This window comes from Ambystoma mexicanum, chromosome 4p, assembly GCF_040938575.1.
Source record: "Ambystoma mexicanum isolate Mex_15411 chromosome 4p, UKY_AmexF1_1, whole genome shotgun sequence".
NCBI classification, from domain to species: domain Eukaryota; kingdom Metazoa; phylum Chordata; class Amphibia; order Caudata; family Ambystomatidae; genus Ambystoma; species Ambystoma mexicanum.
Window position 1 is genome coordinate 71,898,149 of NC_090927.1, and position 23,104 is coordinate 71,921,252.

Sequence of the window (23,104 nt, forward strand, 5' to 3'; positions counted from 1 at the left end):
AATGATTTTAAGTAGGACATTAGCTTCTAGGACTTAAATGGGAGTCATACTTGCACATCATGCGGAATCGCCCAAAATGTAGAAGATGAACAGGACCTCAATTTAGTGTAAGGATCATACTGATTTATACATGTGGATTTTTCAAGAAAACGAAGAATCTCAGGCTCAAGTTGAGGGTTAATAGATTCACATATTGCTTTAAAGAGGATTTGCAAATTCTCATCTGACGTCCCAACGGTGTTCTGAGAATAGATAATTCAAACCATTTAATAGTCATGCTTCTCATGTTTTTTTTATTGCATGCAGAATTGTAGTTATCTTATTTTAAAAACCAAACACCAAAGTTTGAAAACGAAATGTAGAAAATTTAAATCCCCAAAAACATATTTATTTTACAGTTTTCATTGCTGTACATTTAGGTATGAAACACAAAATATACAATTCAACCTATCTACATTGCTCAAGCTGTTTCAATGTCAGGTTATGGTGCTGGTGTTTGGGGCAATTCCCCTGCTGCCTCAATTCAGTGTTAATGGAACCACTTCTTACAATGTTTACTTGGAGTATCGGGTGCTGCTCCGATCAATTTTTTTGTGCACTTGGAGGCAGGATGGGGTTTCATCTCAGATTTGTTCAATTCTAAACCACTGAAACTGTGGGATCTACTGTGAGATAAAAGTGGAATTGATTACTACATAATGCACTAGATCATTAAAGACTCACTGGCCTCAGACATTGGCAGATGAAGCCCCTGGCTACAGTCAATAAAAAATGACTGTTGGGTCTTCGCAAGCCCTTTAACGAGCTACTTAAAGTGGTATCAGTCGATATGACCATTTTGAGTGCAGAGTTTTTGCACAAAAAAAACCTGATGCTCCATAGTCTTTAGATTGCTTATCACACAGCACAATATTACTATGAACATGGTCCCCAATACTGCATGGATAATTATATGAATTGATTGACCGATCCACGCAACAGGGGTGTTTATTTTATTTTAGATTAAATCGTTTGCCATTAGCCTCTGTAGTTGCTGGGTGGAATTCAAAAAAGCATCAGGTCATGTGATCCTTTTGGTATTGCAATGGTATTTCTATGGGCAACGTAACACACTTTTTATTCTTTTGTTCTATGTTGAGTGATTTAAGGCGAAGCTCCTTTTGCCCATTTTTAGTATATACAAAAATAAAACTTTAAATGCTACTAAGAAGCAAATGCTTTCTCTTCCTTGTAAAAATGTGGCCTATTCTAATTATGATTTAATTAAAATGTGATACTGTCTATTAAAACCACTGTTATTAATGATGTATTCTAGTGGGGTTTTGCAATTTGTTGAAATGCTTTTATGAAAATCCTATTTTCAAAATAAAGGTTGAAAAGACACAATTATATTTGATTGCAATCTGTTAGTTATCTTATCAAGTTAGATTGCTTCTTGTAACAAATAGGCTGGGACAGCCTTCTATTGTCTCCCAACACTTTATCGTTGTGATACATAGTTCTTGGTGTTCATGTCCGGCCGGAGAAGGATCACATAGCACTTTGGTAGGAATTTACAACCCAGGAGCCCTGCGGCGGAGGCCAGGATGGCAAAAATCTCCACGGCCACCATGTACTTGCCCTTGGAGCTCAGGTAGGTTGGGATGAAGGCGACCCACACACTGCAGAACACCAGCATGCTGAACGTGATGAACTTGGCCTCGTTGAAACTGTCCGGTAAGTTCCTCGCTAGGAAGGCAATGATGAAGCAGAAGCAGGTCAGGAATGCCAGGTACCCCAGAACACAGTAGAATGCAATGTTTGACCCCTCGTTACATTCTAGTATCATCTGACCAATCACAGACTGTGTATCATAGGAAGGGAAAGGGGGAGCTAGCCCGAGCCAGACGATACAGATAATGACTTGGATACCAGAACAGAAAGTGACTAGATAGTTGGAGACCCCGACTCTCATCCAGAGTCTCATCCCACTTCCTGGTTTGGTGGCTTGGAAAGCCATAACTACAGTCACAGTTTTACCTAATATGGAAGACACCGAAAGAGTGAAAGCGACAGCAAACACACTCTGCCGGAGAACACAGGTCACCTTCTGAGGAGGACCAATGAAAATCAAGGAGCTGAGGAAGCATAGCATCAGTGAGAGCAGGAGGACATAGCTGAGGTTACGGTTATTGGCCTTCACTATCGGAGTGTCTCGGAATTTTATGAAGATTCTCAGAACTATAGCAGTGTGGACGGAAAGGGAGACTATAATGAAAGTCAATGCTGTACCCAGATGTTCCTCAAATGCCAGATATATGACCTCTCTTGGGATGCATCCATCTCTTCTTGTGTTTGACCACTCATATTCTGAGCACGTTAGACAACTGTCAGCATCTGAAATAGAAAACGCAGTGTTAGTATCTTCCGATGATTACTGAATGCATGAAAAATCTACTTTATAGTGGTGATGGAACCTAGTGGTTAAGTTCCTGGAAGGTCCAGGAGTCTTAAATTCTAACACAGATATTTCTAATTCACCAAACATTGTGACCCCGGGGAAGTAACCACAGCTCTGTCTGCCTCTTGTATCTGTCAACGGACATGTATCGCTTATAATTGTGTTAATTCCCTATATTGAGTTGATGATCTGTGAGTTACTACATAATATGTCCAAAATAATTCATGGCTCTATGCCAAGTGTTTTCCAGAGCACATACACGTCTGGGAAGGATTGGAGTGGTGTGCACGAGAAAATGATGGTAATATTAGTATTGTGGTTGGAAAGAAGGAACAGTCACATTTTATTTTTATTTATTTATTTTGCATTTGTAAGGCGCTCATACATCAAGTAAAGTGTGTTTCAAAGCGCCCACAGGGCAGCAGGGAGGGAACAAGGGAAGTAAAATCAAATAAAACAATGAAAGATAGAGGCAGACCTACTAGGCCTTGTGAGCATTGAGAACATGCAAGTGCAGAGGGAGAGAAGCGATGAGGTAGTGGGTGGGAAGTGCTAGGTGTACCCAGAGGGAAGTGCTAGGGGGTGAAGCAGCTATAAGTGCTTGGGTGAAAGGGGTCAGCTGCCAATAGATATGTAAGTGCAGGCCTGTGGAGCTATAGGCCAATGGCAGCCAAGACAGGTTCTGGGAGTGGGGGAGGCTGAAGGCCATTGGTTGTGAGAAGCCAGGACCCAGGAGGACATATAAGGGTCCTGGTCGTCAATCTCATTAACTTAGCAGGGGAGGTGGGAAGGGAAGGAGGATAGAAAAAGGAAAGTCTTGAGGAGCTTCTGGAATGTGAGGAGATCTGGTTCAAGACAAAGAGGAAGGGGGAGGCTGTTCCATAGTAGGGAGCCTGCTGAGGAAAGAGATCGGCCACCAGCTCGCTGTTTGTCAAAGCGCTTGACATACAGGGAGTTGGTGCCGAAGGAGCGTAAGGATCTGGAGGGAGAATACTTTGTGAGAGTCAGTGGCAAATAGTGTGGCCCAGGCCCCAGATAGTCTTATGGATGATTTGATTTTAGACCTGGAGAGATGTGGTCCCTGGGCTTGAGGCCAAGGATAAGTCTTGCAGCCCTGTTCTGGATTAGCTGGAGGGGTCATAAAGAAGAAGAGGGTAGATTCAGGAAACTGCTATTGCTATAGTCAAGTCTGGAGAGAACCAGAGCTCTATAGACATTGAGCTTCTGGGGGAAGTGAGGAAAAGAAGAATTCCTTTGAGAAGTTAGAGTTGAACGTTGGCCTCCTTGGCAAGGTCTTGAATGTGAGGGAGGAAGGAAAGGGGAGTCGAAGATGACTCCAAGGTTTCTGGCTTCAGATGATGAAGTAGGGGGAGAGCCCATAGAAGATGGCCAGAGTGAGGGACAGAAAGTGGGAGCAGGAGTCCCAATAGGAAGAATCTCAGTCCTGCTGAGGCAGAGGTCATTGGAAGTAAACCAGGACTGGATGGCAGATAGGCAGTCAGCGAAGATGGAAGAAGTAAGCAGAGGATCAGGAGGAAGTTTGAAGAAGACTTGTGTGTCCTCTTCATAACACTGGATGTTTGGGGAGAAGGTGGACATGAGGTGTGCAACCAGGGCAAGATGGGGGTTAAAGAGCAAGGGAGAAAGGTCTGATTCCTGGGGGACTCTGCGGGTGGAGATGGAGTTAGTGGAGAAGAAATATCCCCGAGTGACCTAGGATGGACGGTCACTGAGGAAGGAGGTCAGCCAGTCCAGTGCCCACTCCAAGATACCTAGGGTGGGTGGAGTGGTTGACAGTATCAAATGCAGAGGAGAGAACATGTAGAATGAGAATAACTGGAGAGTTGTAATCAAGAGATGCAAGCAGTTCCTCACAGGTGTTCCAAAGAGCAGTTTCTGTGCCTCTGGATGCTTGGAATCTAGATTGATGGTCATAGAGGCCATCAACAAGTTCAGTGTGCCGGGTCATTTAGGGGAAGACCAGCTTCTCCAAGAGATTCCCGAGGAAGGGAGTGATAGATATGGGGCGGTAGCTGGCTGGGCACGAAGGATCTGCAGAAGATTTTCTCAGGAGGGGGGCGCACAAGGGAGTGCTTGAGGGAGGAGGGGAAAGATCAGGTAGCAAAAGAGAGGTTGCATAAATCAGCAAGTGTAGGAGCAATGTTGTCCTAAATGGTTCTGGAGGAGCAGGGGGAGAACAGTCTGGAGGAGACCTTCATGGAGCGGACAACTCTGGTAACCTGATCATGTGTGGTAGGGGAGAAGGACGAGAGAGAGGCAGAGGGGGGTTGGGATTGGAGGCCGTAGTAGGCTGGGGCATGGGGGAATGTATTTTTCAGCTGACAAGAGGATATTTCTAACAATTGGTCTACAGCTCTTTTTGAAAATGCAGAAGAGTACAAGGCTTCCCGGTGTGCATCAGTGTGCTGCAGGTACTGATGAGTGGTTGGAACGTTGCTTCCTCTTTGCATGTTTTCTCTTCATGTATTGATATCTTGTGTTGTCCTCTGAAGTTAGGGAGTTTTGGGCAAGAAGAGTGGTTTGGTTGCCAGTTTGTTATAGGTGAGGATGGATACCTTTAAGGTGTTGCAGGCTGGAAGGGCAGCTGGTGATGCTTATTAAGTGAGACATGGTGTGTTTATATTTCCTTGCATCGACGATGAGACAAGCTGTGGCTATTGGGTGGCAGTCAGTGGGAGTAGGATGGAACACCTGCAATGGTGGAGTGGCCACCCTCCAGGTAGGAGTGTATTAGAGCTTGCGTTAGAGTTCTAAGGCCTGTAAGAGTGACTTGATCTTGCGCACAGGGCTTAACTAGTAGGAGGCTGTTTGTGTTGTCTTGTAAATGCACATTTGAATGGAAGGTCTCCGTCAATGGTGAATCCAAGATACTTGGCACTGGGAGTGACACTGGGAGTGAACTGTGGAATCCATATGTCAAGCTACAATTCACAAAGTCGAATTAGGATCTGGATGAGCTTAGTAGAATTCTTTCACTGTGGGATTGCGCTTCTAGTAGGAGCTTAACATCTTTGCTTGTGTGAGGAAGAAGCATATTCTTTCAGTGCAGTTCATTGATAAGGTTGCCCTTGAGTTAGAGCTGCATTGCATTGGCGTAGTAGGGTATCATGATGTGGAGGGTGGCACGAGCTCCTTGGGCCTCCAAATAGAGAATTAAACTGGCTGGGAAGTGGATGGGCCACTGTGGTGTTATGGGAGATGGCAGGATCTGTTGCCACTCTCTTCTGGCTAAACTGGTGTTGGTTTCTGAAGTGCGCAAAACCCAACAAAGGACAGATCTAGGGAATCTAGTATGAGAATTTAGTATACTGGGGAGTGATGTCTTCTTGGTGGCACCAACAATGGGAAGTGGAGCGATTCAGTGTACAACAAAGAGGTAAAATACACAGACACAACTGGCACCTCATGCGATCATCTGCCAACACTCTGTGGTGCTATGATACAATCCAGGATGCAAACCACCTTCTTTGCAGCTTTCATTACTCTAATTACAAGCAATGATTGACAGCAATCCAGAATGCAGCATGACTTTGAAGCACGCATTCCTAAACTGTATTTCTGTTCATAGGTGGTGGACATATCTGCTGCAGGGTATGTTTATGGACTACCGAGGGTGGCAGTTGTAATGACAATTATCATGGGTTACATCTTGCCATAATTGGCCACATCCCTACTGGGAACCCCACTATGAAATCCATGAGATAATCCAACAACTCAACATTGCGTCCTATGGGAGTAAGTAGGATATGGATGCACTAAAATATGTTCATGGCTTCTGCTAACCTCAGAAACCAAGACCAGTGGAAAGAACAGCAGAAGTTGCTGGTTCCTTGAATGGCGCCTGGCTGGCAGCAACATTCGAGTGAAAGCCAAGGAATAAGCCAACTTACTGATTGTGAATGTGATTTGGGGGTCAGCTGGCACTCAACTTTCCAATTTCCTATTTAACCCAAGGTCTGCATCCATGTTGTTTCGAACAATGGGACATTCTACCTGGGTACACATGTAGATGAACAGTAGTAAAATAGCCCATCCAAGGCTAAGCATGCCAGATTTGAAATTCTTCCAAAAATCTGTTTTCCAAGGACAGACTCTATCAGTGTGACCTGCAACAAAATCTCTGTATACCCAGCAGCAACGTTGAGCCTGCGGAGCACCTCGGGTCAGAAGGAGTCGCCACCCCCATGGGGTACCTTCTCCCATATCAGAAAGAGGGTCTTTCTCTTGGCTTGGGCACCTTTATGTATGTTTAGGATCCGTCTCTTGAAGACTGGGTTCAAAAGCAAATGGGGGCAAATAATATAAATGGAAAGGGGAACATGAGGGAGGCACCTCAGATTCCTGGCATTGAGACAGATGGGTGGTGTGTCTATGGTGTATGAGTAGGGACAATGAAACCTCCTGTCTGACATTGCAGCATTGAGAAGCTGATACTTCTAGGGAAGGCAGGAAGACCAAAGGTCAATGTGCCTCAAACTGATAGCCAGAAGAGGATCCTTCACTGAGTTAGAAAACTCAGACATGGTCTATAAAACATTGGTACACCTAAGAAAATGGATGAGATACATAAGCGATAATGAAATATGAAAACAGCAGTCATTGACCGCAATCGGGCTGCATTCTGGGAAATAGTAAGACACTGGAACTTAAGTGCTTCAATGACCCCAGCGACGTTAATCAACGAACATGCATGGTTCAGTTATTTTAGGACCATGTACAGTGACTGCAAGAGAAAGGACTCTTCCCACCTTAATATCATGGGCCACAATAAGATGAGCCCTAATGAACGATGATGGATCTTCAAATCACTTGACATGGGCAATGCTTTACTTACCCAAAAAGAGACAAAGCTCCAGAACTCGACTGTCCCATAATGGACTCATTCATGAATGATTCTCAAGTCTGCATTCTGATACTGACAATGCTATTTAATCAAATAAACTAAGGTAATAACCAACCCGATTCATGGCGCTTGCTCGAGACTGTGAGACTGTCCCCATCTTTACCAAAGGGACACATTGGTATGCTTGATAGTTTTGGCAAAGTGCATAGGAAAATCCCTGAAGGGAATCTTAGCCAACGGGTGATTGAAAGGGATATATAGTCACATTTACACACAGGTTTCAGCCAGGTATGGTTGAACAGACATTTCGACTTTATGATATAACTGGTTGTTTATAACGCGCTTAATGCCCAGAGGTGTCTAATCGCGGACCCGGGGTAGAACCTGTGTTGCTCCACGTCATCTTGTTTCCAAGGCGAACGCATTGCCCCTGAGCTATCCCGCCGATACTACCCTTTATTCTGTAGAAATATCTAGTGCTAAAGGAAATGACCCTGTATTTGGTATTTGTTGATTTGAAGGTTGTCTTCTACAGTATGAACCAGAACTATTTGTAGAAATCCTTCAGATCAATTGGGATCCAGTCCAATCATCTAGAAGAAATCATGCCACTTCATACTAGCAACCTGGCAGCTTTCAGACTAGGGCAAAGGGACAATTGAACCCAGCCATTGTCTGTAAACAAAGGCATCTGCCAGGGTTCTGTTTTCCTCTCCTCATACTGTTTTCACAATACCTCAATGGCATTGTCATTAAAATACAATATTTGCCTGTGGATGCTTCTGCCTTACAAGATATGACAATAAGCATTTTATTATTTGGTGAGGATGCCATCCTTCAGTCCATGCCCTCTATGGGAATAAAGACAGATTTTAAGGAATGTATTAAACTGTGCATGGGCAAAGGTAATTAATGCAACAAGAATAAAGATCATGATATGCCATCTGAATAAACTTCCTACCGTACATATTCATCTCAATATCGATACAATTGAATGCTCTGACCGTTTGGGTTATTTTGGTATTAATTGTAATACGGGGAACTGATCAACCAATTTACTTAGAACAGAATTAGCCTTGAAAGACAAGTTGGTGCTGTGTTAGGTTTTCCAAATGATTCAGGTGGACAGCTATTTCACTGTCCTTGGAGGTGTGCGGAAGTCAGTCTAAGGTCACCGTTCCCTGTATGGAGCAGGACCATGGGCTAACGAAATGATTGCTGGTCGTCCAGTTCTAGTGAACTCCTTCCTGAAGAACATCCCGCTCCTTCCGCAAGGCATCCCGAATATACCACTGAAGATGGAGTCAATTTTATGGCAACTGAATCGGCTATACTTGCCTCGCAGTATACACGGAAGTTATGCTTGACGCATCTAGGGCAAGTGGTGGGAAATCCTGCACATGGAATCCACATGGGAAGAAAGCACTCATAGAAATTAACCTGGGCTTCCTCAGGAAGTACTCTGATAGTGTTAACCAGTCTGCTCCACATCAGATAAAAAGGGCATTCTGGGAGTGCGTTCTGACGGACACAAGGGTATCTATTGGTGAACACATATCTGAGACTTGCCTGATGTTCAGGTTGACATGCAGCATTGTGCACTTTTGTGACATTGATTAACAATTTTATTTTTTAAAGGTTTGGGCATTGTACCCTTGGTGGATTTTCCATCATCTTGGAATTCTCTTAATCTCAATTCATGTCCTATATGCTGCTATCAGACAGAAGACCAAAGGTTTTTTGGTAATTGTGTGTCTTTTGACAAGTAGGTATAGACCATCCTGGCTAGTACCATTGTTAAATGTCCATAAAGTGGGGACTTTGGAGGCAGTATTAATGATATCCAGATTTACTCAAAATGGACACATTGCTTTGCTGTGTCTAATTTCCTAAGGAAGTTGTGGGAAAGAAGAATGAAACAACTAAAAGATGTTTTCTATGCGACTAATGTGAAATGGACCAAAAATAATTAATGAGTGATAAAGGTCAAAGCCAGTAATTATTTCTATCGGTTTCATATTAGAGAATTCTTATTGTGGATAAGTGAATAGTGTTTATTTAATATTTAGACTATTGTATATAGAACTGCAATGATCAGATTTGCCATTATCCTATTGTTTTGTCTAGAGGAAGGCAGAGCGCACAATGGGCCAAATACAATAGGGCCATGTGCACAAAGTGAGGGATATGATATGATATGATAGTTTATTTATATAGTGCCTATACACAATGTGTTTCAAAGCGCTTCAAGGCAAGGGAGGGAACAAGGGAAAATACAACCACATTCTTACAGGCCATGAACAGTAAGAATGTGAAATTAACCATCTTACTCGGCCTGACGACATTTCAGATAGTGCAAGTGCTAAGACATAGATAAGGAAGGGAGGGGGAGAGTGGGAAGGAAATGGAAACAGACAGATGACTGCCATACTAGGCCTGACGACATTTCTGGTAGAGCCGGAGAAAAACAAAAGGTGGGGGAGAGGGGTGCAGAAAGGGAGGGAAGGAACAAAACAAGTGACTATCATACTAGGCCTGATGACATTTCAGATAGTGCTGAAGGGGGACAGGACAGTAATAGGAGGGTGGAGGAGACAGACGAGGATGCTATCATACTAATTCTGATAGAGTAAGTACATGCCAAACATAGCCCGTATTATGCCCGTAATCTTCCTATTATCAATACACAGCCAGTCTCCACTAGTTTCTTTGGAACAATTACAGCATTTCTGAGAGATTGTATTCCTGAGAGATAGAGGAACAGGAGTATGGTTGGAGGATGAGGAGTAAGAGCAGTGAGGATGGAACAGGGAAGGAGAAAGATTGGAGGGGAAAGGAGGGCGAGGAGGTACATGAGTGACAAGGGGAGGAGTAAAAGCTGAAGCAGGAGGTTCGAAGGACACTGAGAGTCACCTGAAGGCAGAGATGGGGACCAGCAAGGGTCAGCTTCAGGGGATCACTGTGATGCAGCACCAAGGTGGAGACTACAGCTCAAGGTAGGAGGCCTGCGGCGTGCCGGGGGATGGTGGCTGGAGGTACCAGAGAGTGCAGAGGGAATTGCTGAATCGAGTTAGGGATGATATATCCCTTTAGGATTGCTGAGGAACTGAGGGGTCCTATGTCCATTTATTAGCAGTTCCAGACAAATAGAGTTGGGTTCAGACTAGCCTGGCAAGAAGACCATCTGCACTACCTCTATATCCTACAAATAGTACCAAGGTAGGGGAGGAAAATATGAAATGCAGACCAATCCATGTAGGTAATGACTACACAAACTGTCCCAGGTAGGACAGCCAAGGAGACTGTTAGGGCAAGAGGAAGACCTATGTCCCTATTCATGCCATGGGTTGTTCCAGGCAGGACAGCCAAACCATTGAGATCCCCGGGGCAGGAAGGAAAACTCCATCTGCCCTATCCACAATGGAGGCCATACACCTGTCCCAGGAAGCAACACACCTAAGGACCACAAACAGGGTTCACAGACCAGACATTAGAATGTGAGTCGGTACACATAGACTCTGGGCACTAGCAGGCTAATTTTGTTAAAATCATTAATTTCATGCAGGGGACCTCCAACGTGGGCACTTATGTACTGTTGGGTCCACACGGAGGAAGGGAAAAACAAAGAGTGAAGAGAGGTTTGCTCGCTTTTATTAATATTAGAGTATTTATTGAGCATGAACCTACCTTTTGGAAGCAACGGAGCGCTTTACCATCATACTCTTTTCCCTTTTGCAGTCCCGCCTGTGAAAAAGTAAATGCTGTCTGTAAGTACGCTTTGCACGCAGCATTACTAAGGGATTCTTATGGAATTTGCCTGATTTTATTCACGTTCAAAACCGTGGCGGATTCCACAGGGATCCATTTGTTGGACACATGTATGAAAAGTTCATCCAGGTGCACAATGAGATGTGCTGACGAGACCCTGAGGAACTCAGCACCAAAGAGCTCTTATCTCTGTTCCCTCCCACGACTTGTCACTGCTCTAAGAAAGGAAAGTACCAGAAAGAGGTCCTTCTCCTTCTATGTCCCATCTCTCTGGAACTCAATCCGCCGCAAGGCTCGCACTGATACTTCCATCACGCAGTTCTGCAAAATCGTGTAGACATGGCTCTTTCATCGTTTCTTCCCCCAGGACTGAAACCTAGGCAATCCCCCACAGTACTGTGTTAGTGTTAAAAACGCAAGCTCGACGCTAGCCTCTGGCTTCTCCAGAACACTGTAAAGCCATTCGCTGCCGGGCCAGCTTTGCCCTATAAACAATACAATAAATAAGAAGGAGCTATGCATTAAATGGAGTTCCTCTTTCACCCCCTCCACCTTGGAGTCTTCGTCCACCTTCTCGATTCCCTCCCACTTGGATGATGAGGCGGGGGAGGGGAACTATCTGGACAGGAAAGAAGTTGAAGCTGTCTTGTCTCAGGTCTGGCACGGAATGGGATTTTCAGACCCTGTGGTGGTGGAAGGGTCCGCAGATCCCACAAGTCGGCAGTAAAGGCAAACCCGCAAGGTGAGCGTTCCCCTGAAATTAGAGATCAAGAATAAGATTTTGAAAGAATGGAAGGATCCTGAACAGTTTCTTCATGCCCCAGTTCATGCCCCAAGTTGTACTCATTGCAAGGCACTGACTCCTTTCTTCAAGAGACTGTTGAGGTTGATGATGTCCTGGACGGTTTAGTTGGCCGGTCTTTCATGGCAGCAGAGGAGGCGGCTGTTCAGGACCTGGTTGAACGAAAAGCGACCTCTGATTTCAAGAAAGCCCACCTGGGGTCACATCTGGAGCTTGGTGCCAAAATCTATGGTTCCTATATGGCTGAAACAGTGCTTGGTGGGTTCAAGAAGATCTGCAAGACTATGGAGAAGGGATCTGAGTGTTTTCCCATATTGGCTGATATGCAAAAGCAGGTGGAACTCCTCTCTGACTTGTCATTTGACAGAGTGTGTGGCACCACCATAGCAATGGAGGCCGGTATTGCGGCCATGAGACATATCCATTTGTGGGATTGGAAATTTGAAGGGTCTCAAAAATCTACAGCACTGAAGCTCTCATTTGACAGTAACAAACTCTTTTCCGACACCCTGGAAGACCAGGTTCACAGAGCTTTCAGGGCGGACAAGTATGCCGACAAGTTGTGACAGAAATCTTCTTCAACCGGCAGCACCAGCCAGTGCAAGTTCTTCCTTGCCGGCGAAAGTGCCCTCTCTCTCCAAGCTGTTCTGTTCCATGTCTTGGATAAGGATTGGGAGTCAGCCTGTGAAATATTGGTGATGCAGGGACACATGGCATCTTATGTTTTCCTTGTCCCTTGGGCATGTTTTCATCTTCGCCCCATGCTGGTGCATCTCCTGAGGCATTGGCTTTCCTCCAACCAATTCTTTGAGGCTCCTGTCGTGATTTCACACAGGTTTTCGGGAGGCTCTGGCATGGGGGCTGGACATGGGGTTCCTGCAGAAGGGGAATGGGTTGGATCACCCCACAAAGATCATCCTTACCACAAATGCCAGTGGCCTTGGCTGGAGGCCTTCACTGGGGTCCATGGCAGTTCAGGAAAAGTGGGATCAGGAGAGGCTCGAAAGGTCCTCCAATTGGAGGGAATTTGTGGCCATTTGAGGGACCCTGCTGTTGTTCTCCTGATGTCTCTGTGGTTGGCAGTGCTGGTCAGAATCAACAATTCTTCTACTATGGCCTATGTCAACCACTAGGGTGGGTCGGTTTGGCAGCCCTGAATGCCTTGGCGAGTGTATAGGGTGCTAGGCCGAACAACACATGTTGTCGCTGGAGGAGTTAGTCTTGTCGGATAGGATGTTCGCTGAGATCTGTCAGAGGCTCGAGATTCCTGTCTTGGACCTCTTTGCCTCCCCTGCCTCTGCTAAGTACCACAAGTTCTGCTCCCTATTCCTTTCGTTGGGTGCCTGGGTGGTGGATGCTTTGAATCTCAAGTGGCCTCAGGGTCTTCTAGATACTTTCCCTCCCATTCCCGTCATCCCTAGGATGGTCCAGAAAATCAGGTGGATCAGCTCCTCTGTGATCCTAGTTCCCCTTCTGCCCCGCAGGTGGTGGGTGGTTCCCCTCTCTTTTGGATCTCTGGTCCCGGGAAGTTATGAGGATTTTGAGTTAGCATGCCCTCTACAAGCGAGTCAGATATCAGGCTAGATGTGATCCACTGGAGCAGGAGAGGTTTCTAGCCTTGGGGCTCTCTGGCCAGGTGGCTGAGGCCATCTTGCATTCTAAGAGGCCTAGCAGGCTGAAGGGCTATGATAAACACTGGGCACGTGTCTTGGGGTGATATGAGGGGTCTCAAATCCATCCCGTTCGCTGTGGTATCCTGGCCATTTTTCAGTTCCTTCAGGATCGCTTTACAAGGGACTGGCTGTGGCCACTCTTTGTTCCCAATGAGTGGCTCTGAAAACTGTCAAAGTAGGAGTAGAGGGCACCCTGAAGGATGAGGGGCTAATGGGCAGATCCCTTAAGAGCTTGGCATCCTCTGAGCCCCGTCAGTATGTTAGTGTTCGTCTTTGGGATTTACCCCTTGTCTTTCCGTACACCTGAGGAAGAGGCCTGGCACACTAAAGACGTGCAGAGATCGGTCTGGGAACAACTTTATCGGATGGCGGGGTTTCGGAGGACAGGCAGTCACCTGGCGACTTTTGGTGCCATTCAAGCAGGCAGGAAGGCATCCTACTATGGCTTATGTGTTGACTGGGTTGCCGATTTCACAGCACGTCCAGGGTCATTTCATGACGGGCATTGCTGCCTCTGGACTGATGCACAAGGTGTCTCCCTTCACGAGATCTGTAAGGTGACAACATGGGCGGACCCCAATACTTTCATGACACACTAAAGGCTTAATGTGAAAATTCCTTTGGGTGGGGGTTTTGTCGGTGGGCCAAGTATAGACCGGGTCGGTCCCTTCAGCAAAATAAATTGGTGGCGGCTGCAGCATCTATGCAGCATCTTGGTGTGTCTCATAGGGCCCTTCCACATGCATTGTGGTTTTGGTACACTTCATAGGCAATTACTGGGACGAGGAAGATGGTAATATTTATTAATCCTACTCTTCCTTGGTCTTCCTCGTCACAGTATTGACAACCCCCCCCAAACCCTGCCCAAGTGCCTGCCCTGGGTGTGGATGGACCCATGATTTGAGTCAGAATTGGTTAAACTGAGTATTGTGAGTAAGTAGGGGGTATTACACCTCCAAAAGAAAAGAAAAAAGTTGCTGTGTTCAAGGGGGAGCCTCACAGTTAAGTACTGTGACAAGGAAGACTAGAACTCCGGCTTCATGAAGATTGTCGGTAAGTAATCAGAGGATTAGTGCTGAGGTGTTTGAGAAAATGGCGGGTTAAATGCCAGTGTGACAGATTGTAATTTGATAACACATTTTTATTTTTAACTGTTTATTCATTGCACTTGGTATATATCGACATCATTACCGTACAATGAGCAGAGAGACATGGTGAAATCATAAATACACATTTATAGACAAGCATCGGAAATGGTGGGTGTTCTAACAGTTCGATTCAGGGGGACTGGTCGACCCTGGCTAGATATGCTGGGAATTCAGACCATATGTTCTTAGGCTTGCTGGCACCTGGCACTAAGGTGATGCATAGTTCATCAGTATCATTAGACCAGACAACGTCCTGCATCCATGTCTCTTTCATGGGGGTTTTTGACAGGTCCATCTTTTAAGGGCAGCTCCCTTGACCAAAAGAAACCCTAAGTTGACATGTACCACATTACCTGCGCTGGGTTACACTCACCCGGCCGACAACGCCTAATGTACAGTCACATGGAGATGGACCCAAATGTTCCCCCACTATCTCAGACAGAGTAGCTTTAACAGCGTCCCAGTACACATATCGTTTGGGGCAGGACCAGAGCATGTGTTGCAGGTGAGCATCGTCATCCCCGCATCTGGGGCATACCTTTGTCGCATCTGCCCAAAATAGGTTAAGCCTTGCTGGGGTGGGGGGCAGTGTAGTCTGTTCAGGACCTTGAAGTGTATGAGTCTAAGATACCCCCTTGGACAACAGACAGTGCGCTTTCGATTGCAAATCAGTAAATTCTACCTGAAGATCTTCACCCCACCTTGAGCTAATATTCTTCACAATTTCAGTAGACATTGATTGTCCGAGTTTATATAGAACAGAATTTTTTTTTACCAGTAGACCTTTGCAGTATGTAAGACAGACACAGATGTGTTGGTAACTCATCCAGGAATGCAGTCCAATGGGCCTGTATTTCTGTGCACATCCGCAAATACAATGCTTGTATAGGGCCCCTCCCACTGCAGTTCTCAATACCTCCCATTCCACAAATCGGCCCTCCATATATAGATCACCGGCGGTGTGGATGCACGCAGCACTCCAGGCTTTGATTATACAACCATCCTCAGTCAGGGGGCGCATCAGGATCTCCCACAGGGGTAAAAGCCTGTCATATAGTGGTGTCTGAGTCCCTCTAGCTGACATTTTCTGCCATGCCCTCCAGGTGACCCCCACAGGGTCCTGCTGGTGACTCGCCTGGTATGTACTGCCTATCAGTAAGGATGTTGAGGAGGTGGGACCAGCAGGCACTTTCTCCAGGCGTGAGTGCGGTAGGGGAAGCCGTGGTGAAGCCAAGTGGGAAGAATAGTGTACCTGCACAACCATGTAGTACAATTCAAAGTCAGGTGCATTGATCCCCCCTTCTTCATAAGGCCTGGCCAGATGTCTCAATTTCAGCCCTACCGCCCCTCCTGCCCAAACGAAGGAGGAACATGCAGTCGTCCGGTCATGAAACAGTGTGCAGCCTCGCCATAGTGGAATATTATGGAACATGTAGAAAAATTGGGGGAGTACCACCATTTTAGTTAGGGATAGCCTTGCAGTCATTGACATCAGTATCTTCCCTCATGTAGGAGCCGTAATTCAGTTCACGGGTTAAGTCGTGAGTGCATGTCACTATTATCCCCAAATAGTGGACTGAATGTGGAGCCCATATCAACCCCACAGTGTTAGTGGGTTCCTTCGTCTCGTTCAACAGGGAGAACATTTCACATTTACCACTATTCAGGTGTAGTCCGGAATGCACACCAAATCCCACCACAGTGTCCAGTACATTAGCCAAATTAACCTCAGGGTCTTTTACATATAATAGTATGTTATCAGCATACATTAAGATGACTTCTGATTTCACCCCTATCACTATGCCGCCCCAGCTGTGTTTGGTCCGTATATTGTCTGCTAGTGGTTCGATTATCAGTGCGAATAACAGTGGGGACAGTGGGCACCCCTGCCTGGTAGCCCCTGTGAACTGCAAGAGTGGGGATGTTGCAACCATTTGTAAACACACAGGCATACAGGCTTGTGTAAAGTAGATTTTACCCAGGATATGAATCTAGGTCCGAATCCATATTTAGTCAGCACCTGGAAGAGGAACGGCCATGACACACTGTGTCAAAGGAGTTTTGCATATCCAGCGATACCGCCATTGCTTGAGCATCGGGAGGTTGGGGAGGGGCGGTCAGGGTCATGATGTTATGTAGACGTCGAAGGCATAATGCTGTTGATCAGCCTGGTATTAATCGCGCCAGTATCTTGGCAAATATTTTGTTGTCGGTATTAATGAGGGACAGAGGTCTATAGGCCCCGCAGTCTTCTGGTGCCTTGTCGGATTTCAGTAGCAGTATGATGACTGCTTCCCGTATCGATTCACAGGCGCCTCCTCCCAAAGTTGAAATAAGTAAGGGGAAAGTAGGTCTGAGAATTCCTTATAGAACTCAGCACCCAGCCCATCAGAGCCGGGAGCCTTGCCTCGGGGGAGGTCCTCTCTGGCTGCCTGTATTTCTTCCAATGTTAGTGGTGCCTCCAGTGCATCTTGCGTCGCACTGGAGAACAGGGTGGTGGGTATCCCATTTAAATAGAGTTCTGTTTCACTCGCGGAGGCGCTCCCCTTAGGTTAGTATAGAGTCAGGTAAAAGTCATAGAACACCTTATTAATGTCAGTGTTGTTATGGGCTATCAAACTATCGGGTGTTCGGATATAAGGTATGTGTGCATTCCCAAATTCGAATTTGACTGGGCGGGCTGGGGTGCGGCCTGTTCTGTCCACCTCTGCATATTTTTGGCCATATGCGGTCTGTCCATCAACCCCACCTTCCTCCGAGCTAAATCCCTATATTCCCCCATTGCCAATTGTATCTCGAGGTGAAGGTCCATATTGGGGGACAGCCTACCCTTTTGTTGCAGGCAGGGCCATCTTAAGCACTTTCGGGGCCCTGGGCACGGACACCTTTGGGGTCCCCTCTCCATCAAACCAAAGAATGAAGGGATCAAGAATACTGCTTGTGCCCCTCGCCCACACCCATCGCGCTCACAACCTACAGGTTGATATGCTGTCTCGCAGCATAATAAGCACGTTTAATCCCTTGAAGTCTACTTGCCCTCTTCATTCTTGCTCTAATCAGAATGATAAACAAGTAGCATTTGAAGACCAACACATTACCAAACATGACCATTTTTAAACAAAATATTATAGAAGGGTGTTATGCAAAAAGGAATGATTCTTGCTTCATTCCCTCCATCATCAAGGGAGGCATATACGTATCAGCATACCAATCGATGTGATTTAACACATTTCATCTGGGTTTGCCTTTTGTATTTTAAAGCTTTAAATACTTCCAAAAACAATGGCTTGTGAAATTTTCATTTATAAACGTGCATAAAAACCTTTGACTTTTAACAAAAAGCAAACCTTTCCTTGTGTCAAACAAGCAGACCTTACGATATGCTTGCCTGAGGCCTGCAGCATCTGGTCTGCTCTCTTCTGTCTGCCACCCCTTCCACCCAAATGGCCTACCTAAGAAGAAAGATCAAGTAACGGGCTAAACGATACCAGCAGCATGCAAGACAGCAAACCTCACAGAAGACCGCACAGAAATGTAAGATATATTCGATCATTTGACCAGGATCACTGTATCGTCTGCTGGCAAATCCAGGATAGAAGCATGAACGCTTTTGTTCCATAGTCTTGAATTTGGTTAACAGTTAATGCCATCGTTGGAGGCGATTGCCTGGGTTTTACAACACCCCATCTGAACATACCAATTTCTAGACCTTCACCATACGGATGATATGTTCGTTTTTCTAGCAACCCCTACATGGTGCAGGTACATTGCTGATAATAGCAGAAGTTGTTGTGCAAACCCAAGTACATATGCAGGCATGTTTATAAACCTCAGACATAGGAAAGGCTCAGCCAGCCTTGCTGGAATGTGATATTCTAATTTTGCATATGAACACATATCTCTGCAATGGGTGCTTCACACACTGAGCTAACTTCTGAACCATTGTGGCACTCAATTTATCAATATGCATTTCACTGTTGCCTATTGCACATGATCAACATAATTCCCACAGGAAGGAAAGAATGCTGCAGACAGGGGCGTAGGAGACACACAAAATCTGGGGGGACAGGGGACACCTTTGGGACTTTGCTAAAAGCACAACATAACCCAATCCAAACCGCCAGACGGTCGAGTGCCAGTCCTTAAAGCAATTTAAATATATGTGTTCTTTGTTCTTAAAAAAAAAAGAAAAAGAAATAATTACATTTTTAAAAACACAGTCACACTTCAATAAGTTGCAGATTTCTCACCAACAGCACAAAAGCTCATTATAAACACATTTTCAGCAAAACAGTGTTAGAAATAAAGTATTTGTGGACTACTAAAACTAACTTTCAAGCATTTGCGATCTTACAGCCGGGATTTTAACTAAGCAAAGTACTATTGAAGCTCTCAGTGTAACTGTTGTAAGGGGGATTTGATATTTCTTTTTTTTTTGTTGCATCTTTTAGATTCCCAAGCACATGATGTTGCTATTGCTTGTATTTCTTCCAGATGCATGACATCTTTATGTATTGCAGAACAATGTCATTCAGTTTTTTATGAGATGTACTTGAACACAGTCAGGTTTTCGGTCGTCGCAAAACACCAACGCTTCTCTCAGCCTTAGAGAAAGAAACTGGAACAGTTAGGCTTCACCTGTGCAAAGAAAGCTCTATGTCTGGGAAGATTCCTTAGAAACATATCTACCCGTTTTGGGACTGAAGAATACTTGTGGATGCTTGATAAGATGGTGAATTGTGCAGAGAGGAGGGCTTTGATTTCCGGGTATTTAACTATCATTTCAGTGCTTCTCCCTGCTTAGTTAAAGAGTGGAATGGAAGAGTTCAGAAGGGGAAATGGGGGAGGGTGAACGAAGGGATTAGTGGACAGGTGGATAGTTGCTGAGAGTCGTGGAAAAGAGATGATCAGGGAGGAGGAGCATTTAAGAGGGAGAAAGCGGTATAGGTAATGTCCAAAAAAAGGTTGATAGATGAAATTACTCATTTGGCTATTAGCATGCTTGCTGCAACATTTCAGACTCCACTTAGAGCAGGCACTGGCAGAGCAAATAGTGTTAGCCTGACTTATAAGCATTTTATATGCATTGGTGTTAATCTCCAGGTACCCATAATAATTACCAGCTATTCCATCATAGGCCCATAAAGTACCACCGTTTGTCAGGTATGGGCATGATGTGCTCTGGTACTCACACCATGCACCATATATTTCTACCCTGTACCAAGTAATGCAATTAAAAGCCCAAGTACTTATAATTGCAATGTTTTCTGATCATAATCCAAGGTACTCATACCATTACTAAGTATTGGCATCAATACATCGGGTTCAGGCACAATGACCATCCAATGCCTAGGTACTCCACTGATTATCGAGGCTATGCAAAATTAACATAGTATAGCCAGTGTCCACGATTGCCCAGTTTAAAGGCAGTGCCAGTATCCATTATGCCCATTTAGCATAGCAGTGCAATATTCTGTTTTGCTCAATTATGAGGTTAATGCAAGGCTACATTATATTTACTTAGCACAAAAAGGCTAGATACCAATATGCCAACTTATCATATGCAATGGCAGATTCAAATATGACCAACTAGCACAGTGATGCCACGTTAAATTATTTGTAGTTTTCACAGTAGAGTAAGATAGCATTATGAACACCAGCACTGTAAGCCCAAACCTCAGTATGCTTGGATAGCACTGCACTTCTGCATATTCTGTAGGCGCTGTATGTGTGTGGTGCTGGGGGCAGCTGGAGTGTACAGTGCAGTTCTTGGGTACTCTATGCACAGTAGGGTGAAGTATGTGCATTGCTATGCAGGGGGCAGTGTGAAGTGGTGTGTTGGAATGCTCTGTGTGTACGCAGTGCGGTGATTTATATGTGCAAGGTTGAGTGGTGTGGGCATAGTGCAGTGGGGTGGTGTGTATACATAGTGCTGCGTTGGGTTTATACTCAGGGCTGTGTGGTGTGAGTGGGTAGTAGGGTGTATACTCCATGATGGGCTGTGCTGCCTATGCCATTCTGGCATGTTTATTGCCAAATCATGCTTGGACATGTGTTGTGCCTGCTTCATACTTGGCAATTAAAGGAGTTTCTTAATGTTGACCACATCTCAGAATGCATGTCCTTTCAATGTACCTAATTAATCAAAAAGAAATGCATTCAAGTGTTATTCTCACACTTTTTAAAGATGTTCTGCTTTGCCAACTTTCAGCCAAAATGAAAAATAAGCGTTGGCAAATGCCAACAGTTTGGCCATTTGTGTAGGCATTGGAAAGGCACTTGCCAGGCCCTGCTGTAGTGGTATTAACTGCCCATTGATGACAGCAGGTGCAACATTGTGAGAATACCTGGGAATCTAATAGCAGTGCTTGACACATGCCAAATACTTATGAAAAACAAGCATTTGCAAAGCCACCAATTTTGGTTTCTGTATAAGACTTCAATAAAGGACATCCATAGTGCCTACAAATCGAGTGGCTGAGGCAGACTTGGTTAAGAAATTGTTTTTGCATTCGTTGCGCATTTAAAGCTCCAATTAAGTAATTAACTCTCAGAAGACTGATTTGAAAACACATTGGAAGGCACTTTGAGTGCAGATGGTAAGGCTTCATTAAAGCAAGCTCAGAGATGGCCATCGAGATTAGCATGGCCATGGACAATCAATGGGTGGGCAAATAACCAAACAGCACCTACAACCTTTGTGTCCCTTCTCATATGCCATTTCTCTCTAGCTGTACTGTAATGCAATACTTGTGGCTTATAGGTGGAGAAAGGCCAAGGGTGGATCATTAGAAAAGTTAAATGGGTCAGATTTTCATAACCTTTTTGACGCATGTGAGATGTGCTAGCGCATCTCCTCATTTGAGCCAAAAAAAGAAGCACAATTCACAAGGGTCATCTGAATGAGTGCAACCTAGATGCCCCCTCCAAGGTGGGGTCCCTGGGCAAGTGCCCCTTTTGCCCTCCCATAAAAACGTCTCTGGTTGCAGGGCACCCAGTTCAGCTTCTTTTCAAGCAGATCTCCCCTAATACTTTTAAGGAGTCCAAACTCTACCGACATGGCAACACCCCGAACAAAGACATTTTGAAGGCCTGCCATAACGTCGCCACCGTCGAGACGGACCCACATTTCTTTCAAAGAAGATTACTCTTTGTTCACACAATTGTATAGAGAATGCTATGTCCATGAGTGCCGCTGGTTTGAATCTCCACGGCGGGCGGGTTGCCCCTGCCACCGGGAATTCCCATGTTAATTGTACCGGGGAGTGGTCAGAAAGGGTGCAGGGAAGGATCACACACTGTGTGACCGTTTGAAGCAAGGGGGCAGATATCAGTCACATATCTATGTGTGAATATATATTGTGAACAGAGGAGTAGAATGAATACTCTCTATATGTGCTCCGCAAAAATGTTTCCTGACAATAATGTCACCGTTTTTGCAGAGACATTATTATATTTAACATACATGTGACATCCCGGGGAGCTGGGGACATCCGGGACCACGCTTAGAAACTTCTAGGTATTAAGCGTGTTAGAAACAACCCATTACAATGTAATTATGTATGGGGACATTATTACCTGGTACCCTTCAAACATCCAGCAGTGCCTTTGCTTGTATACCCCATAATATCGCCTGAGCCGCCCTGGATAATGTACGCCTGGTGGCGCCCGAGCGGTCCAGTGTGATGCCCAGTATGGAATTTAAGTCGCCACCTAGCACTACCTCTGCCAGGGGATATAGAGCACACAAATCAAACAGGTTATCATAGAAGGCCGGGTCGTCAATGTTGGGGCCATAAACGCTTTATAAGAAGAGTTCCTTCTTATGTAGGATACCATGTACCAGAATATATCTACCCTCCGGGTCTACCTTAGTGTCCAGTAGCGTAAAGAGTAGTGAGCAGTGTATCAAAGTGAGTGGCCCCTAGCGTTAGTGGACTAGGTGGTATAATAGCGCTGCGTGCCCCAGCTTGGTGCCAGGATAAGGGCTAGTCTGTCTACTGCATGTGTCTCCTGCAGAAAGAGGATTGCCCAACCCTCTGATGTTCCAACTAAAAAACGTAACTTTCTGGGTCATCGCCATTGCTTAAACCATGAGTATGATAATGATATCAGGTCTCCTCAGTGTGGATGTCTGTTCTTAAACCGTCCATGTCACTTCCCAAGTTTCACCAAGTGTGATTTTAACCAACCCAACAACTCTCCCTCCCACAACCCCCCACCCTCACTGCACCCCAAACTGTGCCACTGTTGTACCACCCCCACCACAACCAGCCCAAAACAGCACATTGCACTTGCAAGGGGGATGACGTAGCCGCACGGAGCGGGCAAGCAAACTTGTTCCACATTGCCTAACACGCAAAGCATAGCCCAAGGAAGCGGGCATTCTTGTGGTGAGGATTGCGCAGA

The 23,104-nt window shown here is 45.3% G+C and overlaps 1 protein-coding gene across 1 annotated transcript in view; it reads right to left on the reverse strand.

Moving 5' to 3' along the window:
• Positions 1-1,480: 1,480 nt before the first annotated feature.
• The window catches only part of LOC138452766 (vomeronasal type-2 receptor 26-like), a 202,507-nt gene continuing 180,883 nt past the window's right edge, over positions 1,481-23,104 (reverse strand). Inside the window, exon 5 of the mRNA XM_069605111.1 lies at positions 1,481-2,376. Coding sequence (XP_069461212.1) covers positions 1,481-2,376 — 896 coding nt within the window. The remainder of the gene's footprint in view (positions 2,377-23,104) is intronic.